General features: G+C 41.5%; 1 protein-coding gene across 1 annotated transcript in view; it reads right to left on the bottom strand.

Moving 5' to 3' along the window:
* The window catches only part of LOC309565332 (SITS-binding protein-like), a gene marked incomplete at its 3' end in the record, with an annotated part of 109,111 nt that overhangs the window by 62,649 nt on the left and 25,104 nt on the right, over nt 1-21,358 (bottom strand). The window contains exon 2 of the mRNA XM_082270246.1: nt 11,566-11,737. Coding sequence (XP_082126372.1) covers nt 11,566-11,737 — 172 coding nt within the window. The remainder of the gene's footprint in view (nt 1-11,565; nt 11,738-21,358) is intronic.

Below are 21,358 nucleotides of genomic sequence, written 5' to 3'. Positions count from 1 at the left end.
AAGGGGGCTCGTTTTCTTGCGATCCATGGAGAATTAAAACATTATAAGAAACACCTTAAAAGGAACTTATTATAAACGTAAGTGTGTAGGAGGGCTGTGAGAAATCACCTACACTAAATTTACTTAAAAGAAGACAAAATTTAAAAACTTATCAAATATTAAAATAGTACATATATATATATATATGTACCATATGATACACATATAAAAGTCACCTTTTATATGTGTATCATATGGTACATATATATATATGTATGTACTATTTTAATATTTGATAAGTTTTTAAATTTTGTCTTCTTTTAAGTAAATTTAGTGTAGGTGATTTCTCACAGCCATCCTACACACTTACGTTTATAATAAGTTCCTTTTAAGGTGTTTCTTATAATGTTTTAATTCTCCATGGATCGCAAGAAAACGAGCCCCCTTTTGTGAGCATATGGGATGATCCGTGAATTTATTCATGGGCCCATAACTACTGTCATGAGGTAGTTCGTCTTTCTTCTTCAGTTTTTTCCTTTTATTTCTTATATATATGTGTGTATTCCTCATATTTTTATGTGGATATATACATGTATATATTTTTATTCCTCCTTCTCTCCCTTCCCCCCGTTTTTTATTTTAGCTATATGGTTTAGGTAAAGCTTTGTCAACGTGCGTCTGTCTTGGATTACGTATATGCTATATTATGTTAGTAGTGTAATATTGTTTGTTGATAATTGTTGTAATGTACACCAAATAAGCCCCAGTCCGAATATCCCATTGTTATTGTGCGTACTTTCCGGTGGGCTGGCTATGCAGCTGGTCCCGCAGAGTATTGCGCCGCCTCTTGCCCTGATTTTTATGATAACTGATCGAAGGCTGCCGTATTTAAACCTGACTCCAGGTGGCAGTCTCTTACGCTTGAGAAAGGAGCCGAGTGCGCATGCTCCGAAACACGTTGTGTCATTTCCGGGAGCCTGCGTTCCACTGCGGCTTCCGGTGTTACCATTTCTCCGGACCAGCTTCCTGTGACGTCACCTCCGGGCCGGTGGACGGCCGGATCGTGCGGCTGGATATGCTGATACACGGACTGAAGCTTACTACAGTGTAAGTTACTATGTAAACCCTGTGCAATAAATTATTTTGGCTTACTACAGTGGCGCCTGTCTTCTTCTCACTTCTACTAACGGATTCCTCTGAGTTACTCCCGCCAGTGCTGCCTAGTACTCAGCCATTTGGGACAGTTCCTAACAAGACTCTGGAGACATCCCCTGCATCCCTCTTACAGCAGTCAACTCTCTCTCCTCTTGCTTGGTCGGAAGCGCCCAACACCTATTTTCTTTTGACACTATCCCTAAGGGAGAAGGGGGCGTAGTTTGTCATCTTTGCCCTGGGCGCTGGATGACCTTGTCCCAGCACTGGGCTGGAGCCACAGTGAAATCACTCCCTCGCGTGTTCTCCGGCTCCGGCAGGAAGCTCTGAAGGTCTGGCATACCGTGGTTACTTCAGAGCGCATGCGCTGGTGATGTCACCAGCTGCATCCAGGGTGAATATCTCCTAAATTGTGCATATTTAGGAGATATTAATTTTAACAACAGGTAAGGCTTATTATAGGCTTACCTGTAGGTAAAAAAATCACAAAGCGGACTTCACTACCATTTTAAGGCAAATTATTTTAGGCAGTAATAAACCTCAAAATAGAAATGTAATATTTTGCAGCTTATTAAATGTTAGATGTGGTGGCTGCATTTGTTTTCGTCTTTAGGCTTTTTAATCTGTTGATCTGACTAGTAAGCCTGTTATTTTCTAAGTTCCTTTAAAGGGCTAAGTTTCCCTTTGCAGATAATATCCTATGCAGTCAAGTGGCCCCAGTATCTTTAAGAAAACTATGCAACTTTTTTAATAGTCATTTATTTTATTGTCATACCTGTGGGCCATTTGGTCCTCTCTGAAGTCTGGCTGAAAAACTCCCAACTAGCAATATCCTCCTGCCTTGTTGCTAGAACATTGATTTTCGCTCATGTAGTACTGGGAGTGAGCATCGAAAGGTTTTTATATCCTAGCAACAAAGAAGGACATGGGGATTGCTAACTGGGAGTTTTCGGGCAAGCTTCTAAAGGAAACTAATGGCCTACAGGCAGTGGCGGCTGGTGCATTAGGGGAGTAGGGGCGCTGCCCCCCTATCCCTGCGTCCGGCCACCTAATCTACATGCGTGGCGCCAGATGCATAGAGTTCAATGAGGCTTTTTTTTTTTTAGCATGTGATTAGAGCCATAGGCACTAATAGGCTAAAAAAAAAAGGGTGGGCTCGGGGCGCAGAGCACTGTGCCCGGAACCCTCCGAGTTGTGTGACAATAGCGAATGAATATTTGCTATTGTCACACAGATCCTCCTCCTGGCCAATCAGGAAGCGGGTCTGAGACCCGTTTTCCGATTGACCGAAAGGAGAAGCCATGCCTTTGGCCATGGAGAAGGAGGGAGGAGACGCAGAATACAGGGGGAAGAAGCCAAAGCTGAAGCCGCCGTGTGCTGCTGCTGCCTGCCCTCCCTCCACATATCCAGGCAGTGTGATTGAGCTGGTGACGAGGGGAGGAGGGGGGGGGGGGTTATGGTGTGCGGCCTGGTGTGGTCCGGGGGGGGGGGGGTAGTATGGTCCAGCCCATGGAGCACCAGCCGCCACTGCCTACAGGTAAACCATTCAACATTAATAAACTTTTTACAAATCTGCACAGTTTCTAATATATACTGGGATTCCTTGACTGTATAGGCTGTTTTCTGAAAAAACATGAAATTAGCCTTTAACAGAAAAAATCTGCCCAGCAAAAGTGGCAGTTAGATGGTTGAGACAAACCCTTTACCACTGACAGGGATGCTTACAATAGTTAGCCTTTATTCATTTATATAAAACCTTTTTTGCAAAATGAAAAACAACTGTTGCTGTCACTGCTTAAAAAGTGCTAGCCCGAGTTTGGCTATAATGTTTTAGTCAAGTCCATCTAAATCTGCAAGTGCATTTAACACTACCCTCTTCCCAGATGGACAATGCTGCTGTCCAAGGGTGTCTCCATTTTAACTCCATTCAGAGTGGGGACACCCTAAGACAGGAAGTGTGTTACTGGCCAGATGATCTGATGAAGACATAGGAAGAAAATGCCTAAAAAAAAAAAGAAATCGAATGCAGCCACCACATTTAAGAATTGGTAGGCTGTTTTATAATTGTAATAACTTAAGCAAAAGTTTCTGTCCTGTGCCTTTGTCTATTGTTTTATGCTTTTAATGCACAGCTGTATTTATTATTGGAAAGGATTTATATATTTTTGTTATTTTTGTTATCTGTATTACTCACCTTTGTTTGTTTCGGAGAAATGTTTTATTTCCATTACCGGCATTACACTCCCTTGTCTGTATGACTTACTTCTTGCCTGTATGACTTACATTGTATAGCACCAGAGGATGTGATGACACTATAAATATTATTATTAATAATACAAAGAACTTAGTTCTCTATATATGCAAATAGGGAATGGAGGCATGACACTATAAGGCACTAGCACACATTACTATTTATTATTAATAATAATATTAATAATAATAATATTAATACATCCCAGGAGAACACTAATAATGTGTTCCTTATGAGAATCCCCTATGAAGACTTTGACAACTCTCAATGAGTTCCCTTTTCCATCTCATGGTAAGCACTTCTTTCTGTAATATATGTAACCCCACACCTGAAAGAAGAAGAGCCCTTCTTACATTCTTCTGAAACTATAACCAGCATAGGAAGGCGGACAGAAATAGCCTGCAGAATCCGGAAAAAAATATAGACAGCAGGGGACTAATGCCATCCCCCGGCTTGTTGCCAAATGGTCATGTATACTTTCACTACTAAAATGCCATATGGTTCTAATTTAGGGCAAGGTCATAACACAAGCTTTACAAAATCTTAAAACTATGACATTAAAGTATGCCTGTTACATGTTTGCAGTTAAGACAGATATCTTGTTATGGCCAATTTACAACCCAATACATCTACAGAGTGTACCCATGCTACAGTGTACCACAGCGCTGCAGTATTGGGGCCCATTCAAAATGAATGATGGTAACCCAATGATCTGCAGCACATAATTTAAAAAAAAGCATTTTAACATGCATTACCACAGTGTATGGTGACAATTTCCCATTAGGACTTTCCAAATAAAGCAGAAAAAGGCTGTTACCCCATGGGACCACCTGAATAGGGAGCCCTCCCATAGAATGTTGTGGACCCTAAGAGTTGATGTTATAGGTCAGTTCATCTAGCAATTAGAAAAAAATGGCATAGTTTACAAATTAGAAAAACAAAACAAAACATGCTTTAAGGGTCCATTCACACTAGCGCGACTTGTCAGGCGACTTGGTCGTCTGACAAGTCGCGGTCGGTCGCTCGCCATTGAATAGTACAGGACCCGTTCTAATAGGAGCGACACAAGTCGCTCCGACTTAGAAAAAGGGTCCTGTACTACTTTGGGGCGTCCTGGAGGCGACTTGCATTGACTTCAATTATATGAAGTCCCTGCAAGTCGCGCTGAGGTCACGGTGCACGCTGTGCGCCGCGACTTCACAGGTCGTCCCAGCAAGTCGTGTCGCGCCAGTCTGAATGGGCGCTAAAACTAAGCTGCTTTTCAAACAAAAGAACACTCTAAACACTCAAACAACCACTCTGAATAGAGTTCTCTCCTGCCATCTTCCCATCTAGAAAGATGACCAAGTCATCATATGGTGGCAACACCTGCATGGAGCAGCAATGCCAACAGGATTCCTTCTACAATAAGAGCCCTAAATTTCATCATTGTGGAGAGTGAGTTTAGACACTTTCAAGCACATTTCCCCCTTTGAAACCTACAGAAATGATCCCTGAAAGTATAGTAAAAAAGCATTTTAATATGCATTACCACAGAATATGATGTCAATTTCTAACAAAGTAGAAAAAGGCTATTGTTACCCAGTGAGACCACCTGAATAGGGAGCCCTCCAATAGAATGTTGTGGACCCTAAGAGTTGATGTTATAGGTCAGTTCATAACCCCTGGTAACCATAAAAGGGCCAGCTGATGTCAAGTGAGAAAAAATGGGGTTGGAGCCACAATTTGGTGTTCTGGACATGAAGCAGTTCCTTTAGCACACTAGTTTCTGAAATGCAGTCAACATACACTTTCAGTAAGTAGTGGTAGCATCCAAAATAACCAAACAGGTTGTAGCTGAGGACAAGAACTCAGCCATAATTTTTTTATGATGATATAACATTTTTTACCTAGGTCAATTAGAGGAAAGCTTGCATTCATTAATAAAAATACAAGGCTGCTCCTGAATGGCATTCAGACCAACTCAGTTTAATTCCAGTGTTCTGCCGAAAACTCCAACTTGTCGAGATCTCAAACGGCGTTACTTCAGGTGAGTGTACACCAGGAATAATTGGAGGTTTCGACCACTTGGGGTTTTCGCACATTACCGGCAGCCTTTACACTCCGGTAGATGCTATAATTGGTGGAGATTGTTAGTCCGCACACTAGTTGTCGCTGCCTAGGAGGCGGCCATGTTTTCGGTTACTAGCGGGCAGACTAACAATCTGTACTATTTATAGCATCTACCGAAGTGTAAAGGCTGCCGGTGTTGTGTGAAAACCCCAAGTGGTCAAAATCTCCAATTATTCCTGGTGTACGCTCACCGAAAGTAATGTCGTTAGAGATCTCGGCAAGTTGGAGTTTTCAGCAGAACACCGGCAGCGAATTGGAATTTGCTATACTGCTGCAGAACACAGCCGCTGCATGCTGTGTGTAGCTAAGGCTACTACTCAAAAGAGAATTATAGCCAAAGCTCTTTTGGCCATACTTCTCTTGTGGCTCACAGATGTGCACTTACTTATACTCTCCTGTGACTAAGAATCAACCCACTGTCGGCTAATGTCACAGGGCCGCTCCAGACTCTGGAGGGATCTTGACAATAATGTCGAGATCCTTCCAGATTTCTAACCAGCAGCTGGCTCAGCCTCTTAGTGTGCACTATCCAAAGAGAGAAAGGTGTACTTGTGGGCAGGTCAAGGTGACAGGGTGGTTATCACCATACTCCACGTTTCCCTCCTTGTTGGGAACCAGGCAAGGGTCACATGAGAGGCCTACGCCAGAGTGGGTTCTGCTGGAATAAGCTAGGCACTTAGTACATTGTCATTGCTTTACACATGGGGTATCTTTACTTGAGCCACGCTCACGACCCGCTAAACTCTCTTGATGTCTTATATATCACCCCTGTCACTTGTGCATTCAGGAAGGACATGCAGAGCTAATGCCCTCTCCACCTGTCCAGCGTATCACTGGTACCTCACTCCCAGTAACAATATGGGGTCCCACTGTGCCCCTAGTGTGGACTCCATGCGTGCACTTTACTTAACTCTTATTGTTCCATACCTGTGTACAGGCAGAGGGCCCTGGTGGTGCGTATCTGCTCCTGTTGCTATGGGGGATGGATCATGGCTGAAGGAGTGCTGACAACATCTCCCTCACTGCAAGAGGCTATCTCACTTGCCACATGTATATGCTTACAACAGGCTGCTAGAGAAATCTTTGTTACCCTTGGTATTCACTTGTGTCTTCACACTGTATTAACTCCTTGTACTGATGTCTTCGTACCCCAATGTGTTTAGTGACCCAAACTGTAGACTATCTGTGCCGGTTACGTGCATTGCACCTCTTTAATAACTTCAGATCAAGCAAAGGCAAAATTTCAAAAGCTATACTTGAACAATGCGGCATGATGAGAATCACAAGATAACAGTTCAGAATAAAGTGCAGTCTATTCCCTAACATCCCTAGTCCCTAACTACAGGCTTGTAGCTGCCCCAGTATACCTGCACAAGATAGAGTCCATCTCTGGTAGAGTTCATGATCAGCAAAGTCCATTAGGCGATGCTCCAATACATTGGTGGCTTCATGGAGGACCACAGGTCCTCCAGCAAGCCACCTTACATGTGGAAGGCTCAAGGACACAGGTTTCTGGCAGAAACAGGGACTCACAGAGAGGCAGAGAGCCCTAGCAGAAGCAGCAGCTGGAAGTAACATCTTGCTGGTTGCATGTGTCTTTTCCCATGCAGACTGAGTGTTGGCAGAGCCCTCCCCCTTTTATTTACAGCTCAGGGAAAGAGAGGCAGATCATAGCAGAAAAGAACGGACTTTGGTTAACTGTCTCCCACCTGTCTCCCACCTGGCTAGGGCAGCATTAAACTCTACCTGCCTACATAATGAAACTTAAAAGACTCCTTAAAAGACTAAAGTGACCGGTGCCCATCTTTTTCACCCCACCATATACAAAGGATTCTGTCCAGAGAGTGGATGCCCCGAGGGGTAATTACTGGGCCATTCAGAGATGTAAGCCTGCTATACCACTTTATGAGTCATTCCGCACCACCTCAAGAGGAGCAGTGTTACACTTTTGGCATTCAACATGCGGCCGTCTGTGCTTTGCTTTAGTACCAGCAGAAAATTGTGAGATTTAATCTTGGCAATACTAGAGAGATGTCCTGTGTAATAAAGTCTGCATAATGGCCTGCATCTCTTCACAATAGAAAGCTGCTACTGGCTCTTCTTTCTAGAGAACTGGGCTAAAAGTTAAAGTGCCTGTCATTGCCAGCAACCTAGTTATGCCCATTGAGGATACATTCTTTGATACAGGACTGCAGATGGAACCTTGAGGAAGCCTGGCCTTGCCCATCATGGCATTGCCTGTGAAAACTGTTAGAAACTATCAGATGCAATATGCCTTTGGAACCATTGTGACCATTGTGGGCACTCTTTGTTATCTGTGCTGCAAAACCTTCCACCTAGTGTGCTGAGAGTTGACTGGACTACTGGCAGCACCATTACAGAACTAGTGTCTCCTACTACCAACTGCAGTGGAGAACCCACTTTCCACTGAGAGTACCTAGCCAGTATCCACCACCTACATGCTGGGGTTTAGTTGAGCGTCCACAGCCACAGTTGAGGCCTTTATAAGTATTTCAACTGGAAAAAGTCAGAAGCTAGCCTCACATCTGGAAAAATGTCAAAGGCCAGGTGGAAAGTCATGTGTGAAGTGGTGATCTGCAATGTTGTGCTGGGTAGACAATGACTGAGCAGTGCGTTGGAGAAGAAGTAGTCTGTAACAGTGTAACTGGGTGAAGTGAGGATGCTGACCTGGACAGCTGCTTGAAAGCATAGCACAGAATAAAGCTGTCTTTGATCCGCTTATAAATTTAAGGGGTAATGGCATTCTGGTGAATGAAAAAGGGTGAAAGCACTCAAGAGCACAAACTGGTTAACTGGTTATTGGATGTGTTTTATAGATTCACAGCATGGATTGATGGAAAAGAGCCCAATATAAAAACATGTTTATTTTAAAAAAGATTTTTTATTAAAAGGACACAAACTGACAAATATTTAATTGATTTTCATTGTTTCAGCATGAGTTGTTTATCTCTGAAGCACAAATAATATTGTCACAGATTTGTACATATTTTCCACTATATTTTGAGGCCCATCGGGCTTTGTATGTATTATTTATGATTTAGTATTTGAATTATTCATGATGTTTGAAAAAGGGTACTGTATTAAGTTTTTGTCACAGGACCAATGTGTCATTTTTTTTGTTTTCTAAAGAAATAGGGCTGCTAGCTTCCTGTGGCAGTAGTGTTGATATGTTTTCTAATTAGAAGACTGCTGACCTTTTCCCTAGAATGTCAGCAGTGGGAATTGTCCTGTTTCCAAGTGTTTGCAATGGTTTTCTTGTTTGCAGTCTGTTAGGAATTGTTCTTCTCTGGGACAGATCTTTGTGATCATGCTGCTATCTACATCTACCAAACTATTTCAAGATTTGGAAGTGTTGCATGACAGAGTTTTGTGCTACAGGTGCTGATTTTTTTTTTTTCTTTTTTTGTGACTAGGTGTTAACTAAAAACAGGGATGGATGGACTTCTAAGGTACAATTAGGACAGCCATTATCCTAAAATATTTATTGCAATATGAAATGCATTACTGTGTCATTCTTGTGATAATCCGTCATTGAGATTGGCTTGCTTTCCTGTTTGTGCTATTCTGAAGGAGATGCAGCTTGAGAAATTGGCTACAATTGAAGAAACACTGTATTGTTAAAATGATATGCTTTACTGCTATTAGAGCCGGTTCACACTAATCCGACTTGTCGGGCGACTTGGTCACCTGACAAGTAGCTCCCAATGCTGTGCAATGGAACTGTTCTAATCAGAGCAACTCAAGTCGCTCCGACTTAGAAAAAGGTTCCTGACTATTTTTTGGCAAAGTCGGAGCGACTTGCATTGACTTCTATTATGAGAAGTCGTTTGCAAGCCGCGATGAAGTCGCGCTGCACGGGCAGCTTCAAAGTCGCCCGAAGTCGGGGCGACTTTGAGTCGGATTAGTGTGAACCGGCTCTTAGGTAGATATTGGTAGAATGCTACGGTTACTGTTGACTTTAAGTAATAAAAAGTACCTGTCACTGTGGTGGTATAGAACTACAATTACCTGTACCTAATGCATAACAAATTATTTTTTAAAAAACACTATCCCTAATGGATTACATAAGAAAATATCTGCTATAAATGAATGGGAACTGCCTCATCCTAAGTATGTATAAAATACCAAATACCCATCATATACAGAAATAAATATACTGGCAAAAAATCATATACATAAAGTAAACAAAGACACAGAGATCATAAAGACAGTTTTTGACTAAAAGTGATGTACCAGAAGACCCACAATTGTCAGAAAATAAGGGACAATCTTAACTGTTATTGCTGAAACAAATTCACATCCCATTCAATATTTGGGGTAAATGTTTTAAAATGATATATTAATTGGGTCTCCAGTTTGGATATTTCACATCCAATATGACTCCTTCTCCAGCTGGAGGTAAATTTAACAATTCCCATACCATGGTACCCTCTGGAGTCTTTTTATAGAGAATAGCATAGTGTTTGGACATGCTTTGGCCTGAAAAGCCTAGTCTAATAGGGTAATTTAAGTGCATTTGTAGGCCATATGGGCATTGGAGCATATAAACCACATCTTTTGAAGAGCAGGCAATGAAATTCTTCTACTCTTTTTAACTTACAGACCACACATTTGTTTCAAGGATAGAAACCATTCAGATTTTGGAAAAATACTGGTTTTACAGAACAATTGATAACATTGGGGGCAATCATATGCCTAAGAGAGAGCACACCCTAAACACAATTGAAGGGCATTCAGGTAGAAGGGGGGAAAGAACCTTGATTTTTATTATTCCGCAATGCTTCTGAATTTTTTTTTTTTAATGGCATAATGCTGAGTAGAGAAAACAGTAAAAAAAAGGTCCAATTATGTATTATCGGGACTAGTAATGTCATTGGTTTTAGCTTTAAACATCTTATCTCATATCTTATATCATAACAACCTACCACTGTTCCAGTTTATTATCATATCCTTTTTCCAAGAACTGTAGTTTAAGATTCTGAGATTGTTGTAAATAATCATCAGAAAAGGTACAATTATGTTTCAACCTAATAAACTGGCTCTTGGGGACTGATTTGAGACATGTGGGGTGGTGACAGCTATCCAGTGAAATGAGTAAGTGGTAGTGTAAATAGATCCTTGGTCCTAATTCTCAAGTCGAGAAAATGGACCTCCCATTGGCTTGCAGCAGTATTATACCATAATCATTGTTATTCAAATCATGAATAAAGTCGTTAAGTGATTGTATGTTAGCTTCCCACAGGAGGAGGACATCATCAATACACCTTCACCAAATAATAGGTTTAGGTCTGGGATTCCTAAAGGTTTAAACTTGGTAAGCAGTTTGTGCTGCTTGTCCTGTCCTCTCCGGTGATGTGGAAGTCTTGGTGATTCTTTTCTTGCACAGAAGATAATTTGCTCTTAGCATTTGAGTCTAAAGTGTCCACTGTTTTCACATTAGTTACCACTTTGCAAAACAATAGGATTGCATATGGACTGCTAGGTATGTATGCTTTTTTATGCCCTTGTCACTTATAGGGGGAGATTTACTAAAACTGGTGCACACAGAATCTGGTTCAGTCAAGCATTGCCAACCCAGGAGTGGTGAAACGTGTCAAGGAAGGCTGTTTTTGGGTTGAAGATATCATTCTATGCAGTCAATGCACTGCATAATACATTTAGAGCTAATTGGAGTGTGACCTAGTTTTTCCTATTTTCAATGAAGAGTGGAGACGGACTGTGATGACCGGCACCCTGGTTGTCCATGAGCAGGAGAGCTCAACACTCGGTGTGTGTTTTTGCTAGAAGCTGCTTGGGTACTATACACAGCTGCACTAGATTCAGTGTGCACCAGGTTTAGTAAATCTCCCCATAGTGTGCTTGTTATGGTTACTATTTTAACTAGATTTTGGGGGTGTTTAATTTCATTATTTAACCTATATAATTTTTCACTCCAATTGAAAAAAGTGTTTCTGGTATTACAGAGTCATTGAACTGATTTTAGCCAATGATCATACCTCTAAACAAGCAGTGTAATAATATCAGATTACATTGGAGTGGATTTATCTTACCAGTTGATCCCAGGAAGTATCTTTCTAAAACAGATCCATAAGCACCAGCACTGGATTTAAGGTTACTGATCACAAATGGCTGTAAAGCCGCATTGACAAAGTTCATCGGCCAGCGTTGACCACTATGGATTGCTCCACCATACCATGATATGTTCTTCATAGAAAAGCAATCCTAAAATATAAGAGTCGTATTATATCCAATATCAAATATACATTTATCTACAATCTGGTCAAAGTAAACCTAGCAAGGCAATGCAAAATGTTGTTACTGATAAAGCTGATCTACTGTATTTGCAAGGTAGTTGTTGGGATAGATGACATACAATTGGGGGACTGACAAGCTGCTCACTTTTCAATTTGTTGCCAAAAATGCTATGTCAACAGTTCTTCTGGAACAGATATATAAAGAGTAATAGAGGGGCCGAAATATTTACCTATCCTGGGGAAAATGCTGTTCCTGGTTTAGTGCTGGCCACATGTCTGATACATTTCTGCTGCAGGGTAAGATCAACTGAGTTGAACCTTAATCAGAAGTCTTTAGCAGAGATCACAACCTCTGCATATCCTGAAGTTCTGGTATATATCACATATTTTAAATATGTAATACCTAACTTGCTGACAAATGTCTCAGATTTATTAGCCTTCATAACTGCAACATATGGAAACCCTGACTTCAATGGAAGGGTTGGGTAGGTTAAGTGGAATACTTCCAGGGTAGGTTGCCTGGCTAGCTGGCCATCAGAAAGCAGGGGTCACCACAAATTTAGGAAAGAACCGTGACAATCAAAAACTGACACGGTCATTTGTGGCTGGTGGAAAGAACCAGAACAACAATGCACAGCAGGGTACGAGGCATCCGACACACCGGGATGTGTGCCATTTACAGAAGGGGAAGCTACGTTCGTAAATTCAGTAATCAGCAACGAGAGCAGTGGGGCAGGTATACAGTATGTTAATTGCTTTTTTTTCCGGGAAGACTGCATTTTAACTTTTGAACATACCAACAATAGCTTTAAGTCATATTCTCTTTGTAGAGGGGTTGAGGTCTCATCATTTGGTTTTCATTTTTTGTTTACAATAATTAAAAAATTATTTTACGGAGGACCCTTTTTAGGCATAAAATACAACTTGACTTTCTTCCAACATAGCTGGTAATGTAGCACCTTCTTAAATAAATAGGGATATGGTAGTAAAGGCAATACAATACCACAGTATAATGTGAACCAGACTGAATTTTGATCACTTGGAATTCACCCTGATTTATGAGCTGTAACAAACGTCCGCAACCTTATCCCAATACTGTTAATATAGGAAATACTTATCCTGACGTGTTCCTCAACTTAAATTCCGGATAGCGGATAAACTTTCTAAATGTTTTTTCTACAAGACCAATCCTCCTAATCTCTTTACCTAAGGACATATCTAAAGTAATTTTTAATTTTATATTCTGCTAATGTGTAATTATGCAAAATCTGCATAATTCTTTAACATAGAGGGCATTGGTCATGACAAATCCTAAAGACTGATTTTCTAATAAAGAAATAGGGAAATAATACAAACTTGTTTACTTCAAATACTCAAAGAGGTCAATAAAGTTTTGTGTATTTGTGTGTGTGTTTCTAAGTTTAACCAACTCCAGTCAAATTATAATCCCTAGGAAGAGTGGGGAACATTTGGAGCCTCTTCTATGTCATCTATGTCCTTGTTGGGGATATTTATCCTCACTTCCTCTCAGGACAGAAAGTAATGGGCGATCTTTCTAACAGGAACAAAGACAAAAACATAAACCCATTTTTAGTAGCAGGGTTACAGCTTTTGCCTTTGTTTTTATTTCTGTTTGTGCCTTTCTGCTTCCATCGGAGCTGGATTTCTCACTAGGCTGCATAGGTCATGGTCTAGGGTACCATGGCTGCCATTGAGAAGCACATAGCTGCCCAGGCCAATTTAAATTTATGCTGGGTACTGTAATTTATAGAATTACATATCTTGCAAGCACCTCTGCCCTCCTCTTTATCTTACATACTAATTCATACAAAAGGCAAACTAAATGTGATAGATTAAAACATGTTTCTGGTTGTGTCACTACAGTACTGATTGTGTCTCTGCTGACATTGTTTTAGTAAGTAATATTAAGTAGTTAATATATAATCCCCTCAACAAGCTTTAGCTGTACTTCTTCTTTAAATCCAGGGATAAAGGCAAAGGGCACATCATTTGCAATGCCTCCAGTTATGTGCACCATTGGTTAAAACACACAAGTCCTTTTTTTGCCTTTTATTTTTCCTTCATACTGACTTTTCAGAATAAAAAATGCAACCAAGTACAGGTTGCATTGAAAATTTAGTGTAGTACAACACTTTTGTTAGACATTCCTATTTTTAAATGTACTGTTTACCTAACAAAAGTGTTGTACTACACTAAATTTTCAATGCAACCTGTACTTGGTTGCATTTTTATTCTGAAAAGTCAGTATGAAGGAAAAATAAAAGGCAAAAAAAGGACTTTTTTTCGTCAACTGTTGACGAACAAAAGACAGAAGGATTTAGTTTCAAAACAAGGATTGTCCCTCCAAATGAGAGATGGTTGGAAGCTATGCAATTTAGAGTAGCAAAAGAATTATCTTCGTACACAGTATACACTCACCGGCCACTTTATTAGGTACACCTGTTCAATTGCTTGGTAACACAAATTGATAATCCGCGAATCACATGGCAGCAACTCAATGAATTTAGGCATCTAGACGTGGTAAAGACAACTGGATGAACTTCAAACCGAGCATCAGAATGGGGAAGAAATTAGATTTAGGTGACTTTGAATGTGGTATGGTTGTGGGTGCCAGACAGGCTGGTCTGAGTATTTTAAAAAAAACTGGTTATCTCTTAGCATTTTCATGCACAACCATCTCTAGGGTTTACAGAAAATGGTACGAAAAAGAGAAAATATCCAGTGAGGGGCAGTTGTGTAAGAAAAAAATGCCTTTATTAATGTCAGAGGAGAATTGGCAGACTGGTTCGAGATGATAGAAGGGCAACAGTAACTCAAATAACCACTCGTTACAACCAAGATATCCAGAATACCATCACTGAATGCACAACACATCGAACATTGAAGCAGACGGGCTACAGCAGCAGAAGACTACACCGGGTGCCACTCCTGTTAGCTAAAAACAGGAAACTGAGGCTACAATTCACACAGACTCACCAAAATGTGTGCAATAGATGATTGGAAAAATGTTGCCTGGTCTGATGAGTCTCAATTTCAGCTGCAACATTCAGATGGTAGGGTCAGAATTTGGCGTAAACAACATGAAAGCATGGATCCATCCTGCCTTGTATCAGTGGTTCAGGCTGGTGGTGCAATGGTGTGGGGGATATTTTATTGACACACTTTGGGCTCTTTAGCACCAATTGAGCATCATTTAAATGCCAAAGCCTACCTGAGTATTGTTGCTGACCATGTCCATGCCTTTATGACTACAGTGTATCCATCTTTTGATGGCTCCTTCCAGCAGGATAATGCACCAGGTCAAAAAGCTCAAATCACCTCACCACTGGTTTCTTGAACAATGAGTTCACTGTACTACAATGGCCTCCACAGTCACCAGATCTCAATCCAATAGAGCACCTTTGGGATGTAGTGGATTTGCATCATGGATGTGCAGCCAACAAATCTGCAATAACTGCGAGATGCTATCGTGTCAATATGGACCAAAATCTCTGAAGAATGTTTCCAACCTCTTGTTGAATCTATGCCACAAAGAATTAGGGCAGTTCTGAAGGTAAAATGTGATCCAAACCGGTACTAGCAACGTTTACCTAATAAAGTGGCCGGTGAGTGTATATTTTCAGGCCTATATGCCTATGCAGAATGTAAACTATGCATTAGGACCCATTAAAATGTCCCTGTTGGATGTCATGTTTGTCATGGCTTCACATTAGCCATCGGGAAATGTGTCAGCATTACTAAATTATATTATTTTGAGTAAAGCATGATACTAAACCCTGATATAGACCCTGAGTATTTAGTGGTGTATTTGAGCCCAAGTAAATTCCAAGAGACACATGGACAAGAGTTATTTAAACAATTTGCCTTTTCAGCATTGTTAGCAACTTGTCTCAAGGAAACACATTGTAAGTCATGTCAGTCTTTCACTACAGCTGTTCATACCCTTTGAGCATGTGTGCAGCCCTTTCATTGCCCTAATTTATATGTTGCCTCTCTTATAGCTCTGTTAAATCATTTGTTTACACTGTCTCTCAGGTTCTTGTTCAATGTGGTGACCTCTTGTACTTAAAACCAAGTCTAAATTTGGTGACAGCAATAATTTACACAACTCATCTTCTGCCATCTGAGAATTCGGATGGAGGTCTGGTAGCTAAATGTATGGCCTCTTTACACAAATTTTTTTGAGAAATAAAACAATATGCTCCCAACATGCACACCAACTACAACACAGTACTTGTCCCAGGGAAAGAAGTAAACACTTACATGCTTTGTGGTGGCATTTTCAAGAATTTGTCCTTTGTACCAGCCAAATAGCCGGTCCCTTCCCCACCTGACTAAATTGTGCACCCAATGCTGAAAAATATTTTAAAAATCTTCCCCTTTTGGCCCAAGTTTGTATTCTGCTTTTTAGGCTACCATGGTGTATGCACTACTCCATCAGATGGCATGCACCTACTCAGCACAACCAAAACGCCCTTCCTGGTCCTTAAAGTGGAGTTCCACCCTAAAATGATACTTACCTCCATCTTCTCGCTCCGGGTCACCTAAAAAACAAATGGATAATCGCAATTTTTTTTTTTTTGTACTTACCTGGTTTAGAAGAAAATATACTTACCTTACTTCCTCCCCTCGGCGGCCACGGCGATTCGTCACTTTCTGGCTTTGCAATGATTCCTGGGAGCTGAACGTCATCGCTCCCAGGAATCAATGCGCCTGCACCGGCCCCGACGTCAGTTCCGGTGTGGGTGCCGTCATGCCTTGCTAAACAGCTTCTGGGCATGCCCAGAAGCTGTGCAGGGATGACGCTGTCGCACCGGAAGTGACGGTGGGGCCGGTGCAGTGCATCGTGGGACCGAAGAAGACGGAAGAGGACACAGAAGAGGATCGCGCTGGCTTCAAGCTGCCCACACCTGAGATGGCAGCATTGGAGAATACATTTTCAAGGTAGGTATTTCTTCTTTCAGGTAAGTGCAACCCGGGACAGATCAGAGGCTAGCCATTGTGGAATGCACTAGCCCTGACTGTCCCAGGGGTATTTTTATTAAAAAAAAACGTTCACTGGGTGGAACTCCGCATTAATGCTTTTTCAGTACAGCTTTCCTCTCTTCCCCTACACAAATTGTTCAAAACTACTGTCCTCAGGACCCACTAACAGGCCAGATTTTAATTATTACCTTGGGGAGATGCAGACTAGAATACTGCAATCACTGAGCAGCAAATTATATCTCCTGTGATGTATTTCAGTTATCTTGCAAACCTGGCCTGTTGGTGGGTCCTGAAGACAGGAGTTTAGAACCACTACCCTACACCCACCTCCACTAAGACAAAACTCTGTTTCAGACACAGTACAATCCCAGTTCATTGGGCAAAACTGACAAGTCTTCTAGCTAAATGTGGGCTGAATATTTTGTTGGGATGGGTTCAATTCTTACAAAATGTTCCTCTAGGTCTGATAGTCCCCCATATAGCAAAAGACTCACCAACTGACCTCTCTGAATACTTACGGTTTTGAACAGTCACTTGAAATCCATCCTGATTCCCCCCAAGGACATTTGGATGTATCAAAATATTGCTCTTTTAAAAACCTCAGATAAAGTGCAATATATATATATAAAAAATAATAATATTTCACATAACAGCAGTGCTCCAATGAACTTCAACAACTTCTTGCTTGAAGAAAATGCTCCGAACAAAATCTGGCACCACATTAAACCACCACCTCACAGTCTGGCCCCTTACCTCACATTTAGACCTACGCAATAGTAAGGTCTAAAATCGCTTGTCTCAATATAGGGTATATATATCCACAGATATTTTCAGTCCCACTGGTATGGTATAGGAACACTCTTTATATGGCGAGACTCCCATCAACACAAATGCATAAATGCATGAATTGGGAAGACCATCATGGTGCAGTATCGAAGATAGCATGATTTATAAACCAGGTAAAATATTTACAAGTGTGATGCACTAGTAACATCCAGTGCACTAGATGATGAACATGCATTAGCAGCAATAAAATGGAGGCCCCCTTAAGGATGAGTGTCCCTGGTTGGATGCTAGAGTTCGCTGAAAAACACACAAAGAGGCGCAATGACGTCATGCGGCCCTGCTTAGGAGAACGTCATATATCTTCCATGTGAGGAATACTTTTATTCATTGCTTTATTAATGTTATGCTAGCATTATTGTGGTAGTGCTGCACTTTATTTGAGGTTTTTACTTTTATGGGTGACTGAACACACCTTAACTTTCTTGGCTGCACCACTTGTGTTTTTTTGGTGAGCACAGAGAAATTGTTCCTTTTTTAGTTCACATTGCTCTTTTAGCTTTTAGTGAAATTATAACTTTGAATATTGATTACGAGGAAATCATCCATTGTTTTTGCTACCTCTTTTGGTAATGCGCTCCACAGCTTTACCTCTCTTACTGTAAAAATCCCTTTCCAAAACAGATACAATTTCTCTCCTTCAGATACAACTGCTGCCTACTTGGCATTTGTACAGTCCGTGGGATAATAAATACATTTTCAGATATTTACTCTGGCCTTGGATATATTTGAGCATTTTAAATAAAGTAGAAGTCCACCCTAACACTAGAATCCCTGCATCTACAGACATCCAAGATCTAACATTATCTATCTAGCCCTGTAAAAAAGAAATCAGTATACATACCTTTTTTGAAGCCGATCCAACCCGATCCCAGGCTGAGCTGTCAGCCGCGGCTTCGCTTTGGAGGCGGGTGCAGAGGACACAACTGACAATGGAAGCCCCATAGTAAGTCTATAGGTGACGTCATTTCCCATTCATTTCACAGCTGTTGTCAGCTGTGTCCTCTGCGGAGCTTCCGCCGCTGGAGACCAGATCAGATCAGCTTCAAAAAAGGTATGTATACTGATTTCTTCTTTACAGGGCTAGATAGGTTGGTGTTAGATTGTGAATGTATGTAGATGCAGGGATTTTAGTGTTAGGGTGGACTTACACTTTAAGTAACCTCTAAGGCAGTAATGGCAAACCTTGGCACCCCTTGGAACTACATTTCCCATGATGCTCATGCACTCTGCAGTGTAGGTAAGCATCATGGGAAATGTAGTTCCAAAACATCGGGGGTGCCAAGGTATGCCATCACTGCTCTAAGGTGTCTTTTTTCATTTTTTTCTAGAATTTTTATTAAATAGGTTGTTGTCTGTGAGAATAAAAATATGTACTGGTGTTTAGTGGTTACTTACCTGACCGGTGCAGTATGCTTCTGCACTGCTGCCCTGCCTCTGATGATTCTGGGATTATACTGTGACTGTCATTCAGGAGATCTCTGCACCTGGCACTCAGTGGTGGTGCTGGAATGCTCTGCTACTTGCCAAATATCCCTTAATGCCCCCATTGTACTAAAAGAACACTGCTTAAGGCATAGTATAGCCTTTTATAACAAAACAGGTTGTCATTTTATATTTCCATCTAGATCCATTGTAATATTATACATGTACATGTCATACACAATCCAATATTTAATAAAAGGCAATAACATTTATTCTAAGACATTACTCATTTCATCTCTACATTTATTTATTGCAACCTAGATTGTCTATCTCTTGTCTTTGATGGCAAAGTTCTAACCTCACTCCATATCAAGTAAGCCCTTGAGTACAGTTATCCTTCAAATTTACCATACTGGTGTGGTGGGTGGACTGATTATATTAAAAACAAAACTTTACACCTACTTTAAAAAATTCACTGGAAATGCTTACTCCAATAAATTGATTTTTAAATGGACAGGCAGGCCATTCTCATCCGATCTCCCCATAGAGGACAGCGGGGATCTGACAGCTCCGTCTCCGCACACAGAGCGGAGACGGAGCTGTCATCCGCCTGCTCAGCGGGGATCGGTGGATCGATTCCCCCGCTGAGCAGAACGGACTCCGTTCCGTGTGAAAGAACCCTAATGCAAACAGTACTGATTATCCTAAGATACGGGACCTGTTTGTGCCAGTAACATACACCCACAGTGACTCATGCAACCCAGCTGCTGCTGCTCTGTGTCCCCTTCAGACTCTGACAGAGGCTAGTGTGTTGGAAACAGTTTCATGCAGAACGCTCCCATTTATGCTGTATCGCGCATGTGCGGCATGGTACGTGGTGTCCATGTGCACACCAATTGCGTTAGAACACGCCCTCCATGTGGCGTACGTCTTTACTTTGAAGGCGAAGATTCCCACGCGCGCACGAATAGGAATACGCCATAGACACGCGATCAAGTCAGACACGAACAGGCGGGCGCTTATGCGCCAGGGCGAAAACAACAACCGTATGGGGGGTGAGCAACTTAGGCTGAATCTTGTTTGTCACAGCTTATACCTTTCAGATGATCAGCTCAGCGTAAAAACACAATGTGATAACAATAGGCAAAGAAATAATGATTTAAAGCGGAGTTCCGGGCACAGAAGTCATTTTTTAATAAACATACCCCCGGGACAGTCAGGGCTAGCACATTCCACAATGGCTAGCCTCTGATCTGTCCCGGTTCGCACTTACCTTTTAGAAGAAATACTTACTTATAAAATTTCTTCCACAGCGTTTCCATCTCTCTTGTGGGCAGCTGAAGCCGGCGCGGTCCTCTTCTGTGTCTTCTTCCGCGTCTTCTTGTCATAGAATGCGCCTGCACCGGCCCCTCTCGTCACTTCCGGTGCGGCGCTGCATTCCTAAACAGCTTCTGGGCATGCCCAGAAGCTGTTTAGCAGGGGAATGCGGCGTCGCCCGGAAGTGACGAGCGGGGCCGGTGCCGTCGCATTGATTCCTGGGAGCGATGACGTTCAGCTCCCAGGAATCATAGCGAGACAGGAAGTGACGGGGTGAGCCGCGGCTCCGAGGGAGGAAGTACTCTGAGGTGAGTATTTACGATCTTCAATTAAAAGGTAAGTAAACAAAAAAAAAAAAATAACTATCCAATTCCTTTTCAGGTGATCTCGAACTAGCGGAGGGGCACAAAAAAAAAATATTGTTTTTGTGCCCGGAACTCCGCTTTAAATCAAGCTTTGCAACAATCCCACAACTGCCTCAACAAGATGAAACTTGCAAGCATAACATCCATAGTCTCATGAAGATATACATATAGCACATGGTCTCTGTTATCGTATTAAAGGGAACAGTACATAAAATGTTTACAATTTGCAATTATGCCAGCGATTTTTACCTTCAAGGTTTGCTAAATAAGTAAATATTTTTTTTTGTTCAATCTGAGTTTATTGAGAAAGAAGGGTTTTACAGAATATGGGGAAAAGTAAGAGTAAATATTTTAATTTGGACTCACCAGTCCTGCCGCAGGATTTTGCTTGAACCAGAAATCCAATCTTCCCCCATCACAGCGAGCTTTGTCTTGGCAACCTTTAAGGACTGGGTCCCCTTATTTTAGAGGGGCCATGGCCTTGGACCTGTAGAGCACCCTGCAGAAGCGCCTTTGGAGTTTGGTATTCCAAGGGTCCGAATCCCAGGGTTCAGTGCCTAAAAAGGACAGCATTACAGGCAAAACCTCGTATCTGCTTCCTGAGGCTCGGGTACCATCTTTTTAGTCCATTG

The sequence above is a fragment of the Pelophylax lessonae genome (assembly GCF_965119305.1).
Source record: "Pelophylax lessonae genome assembly, chromosome: 10".
NCBI lineage: Eukaryota > Metazoa > Chordata > Amphibia > Anura > Ranidae > Pelophylax > Pelophylax lessonae.
Note: the sequence above shows the minus strand (reverse complement) of the source record. Positions and strands in the feature narration are given on the sequence as shown.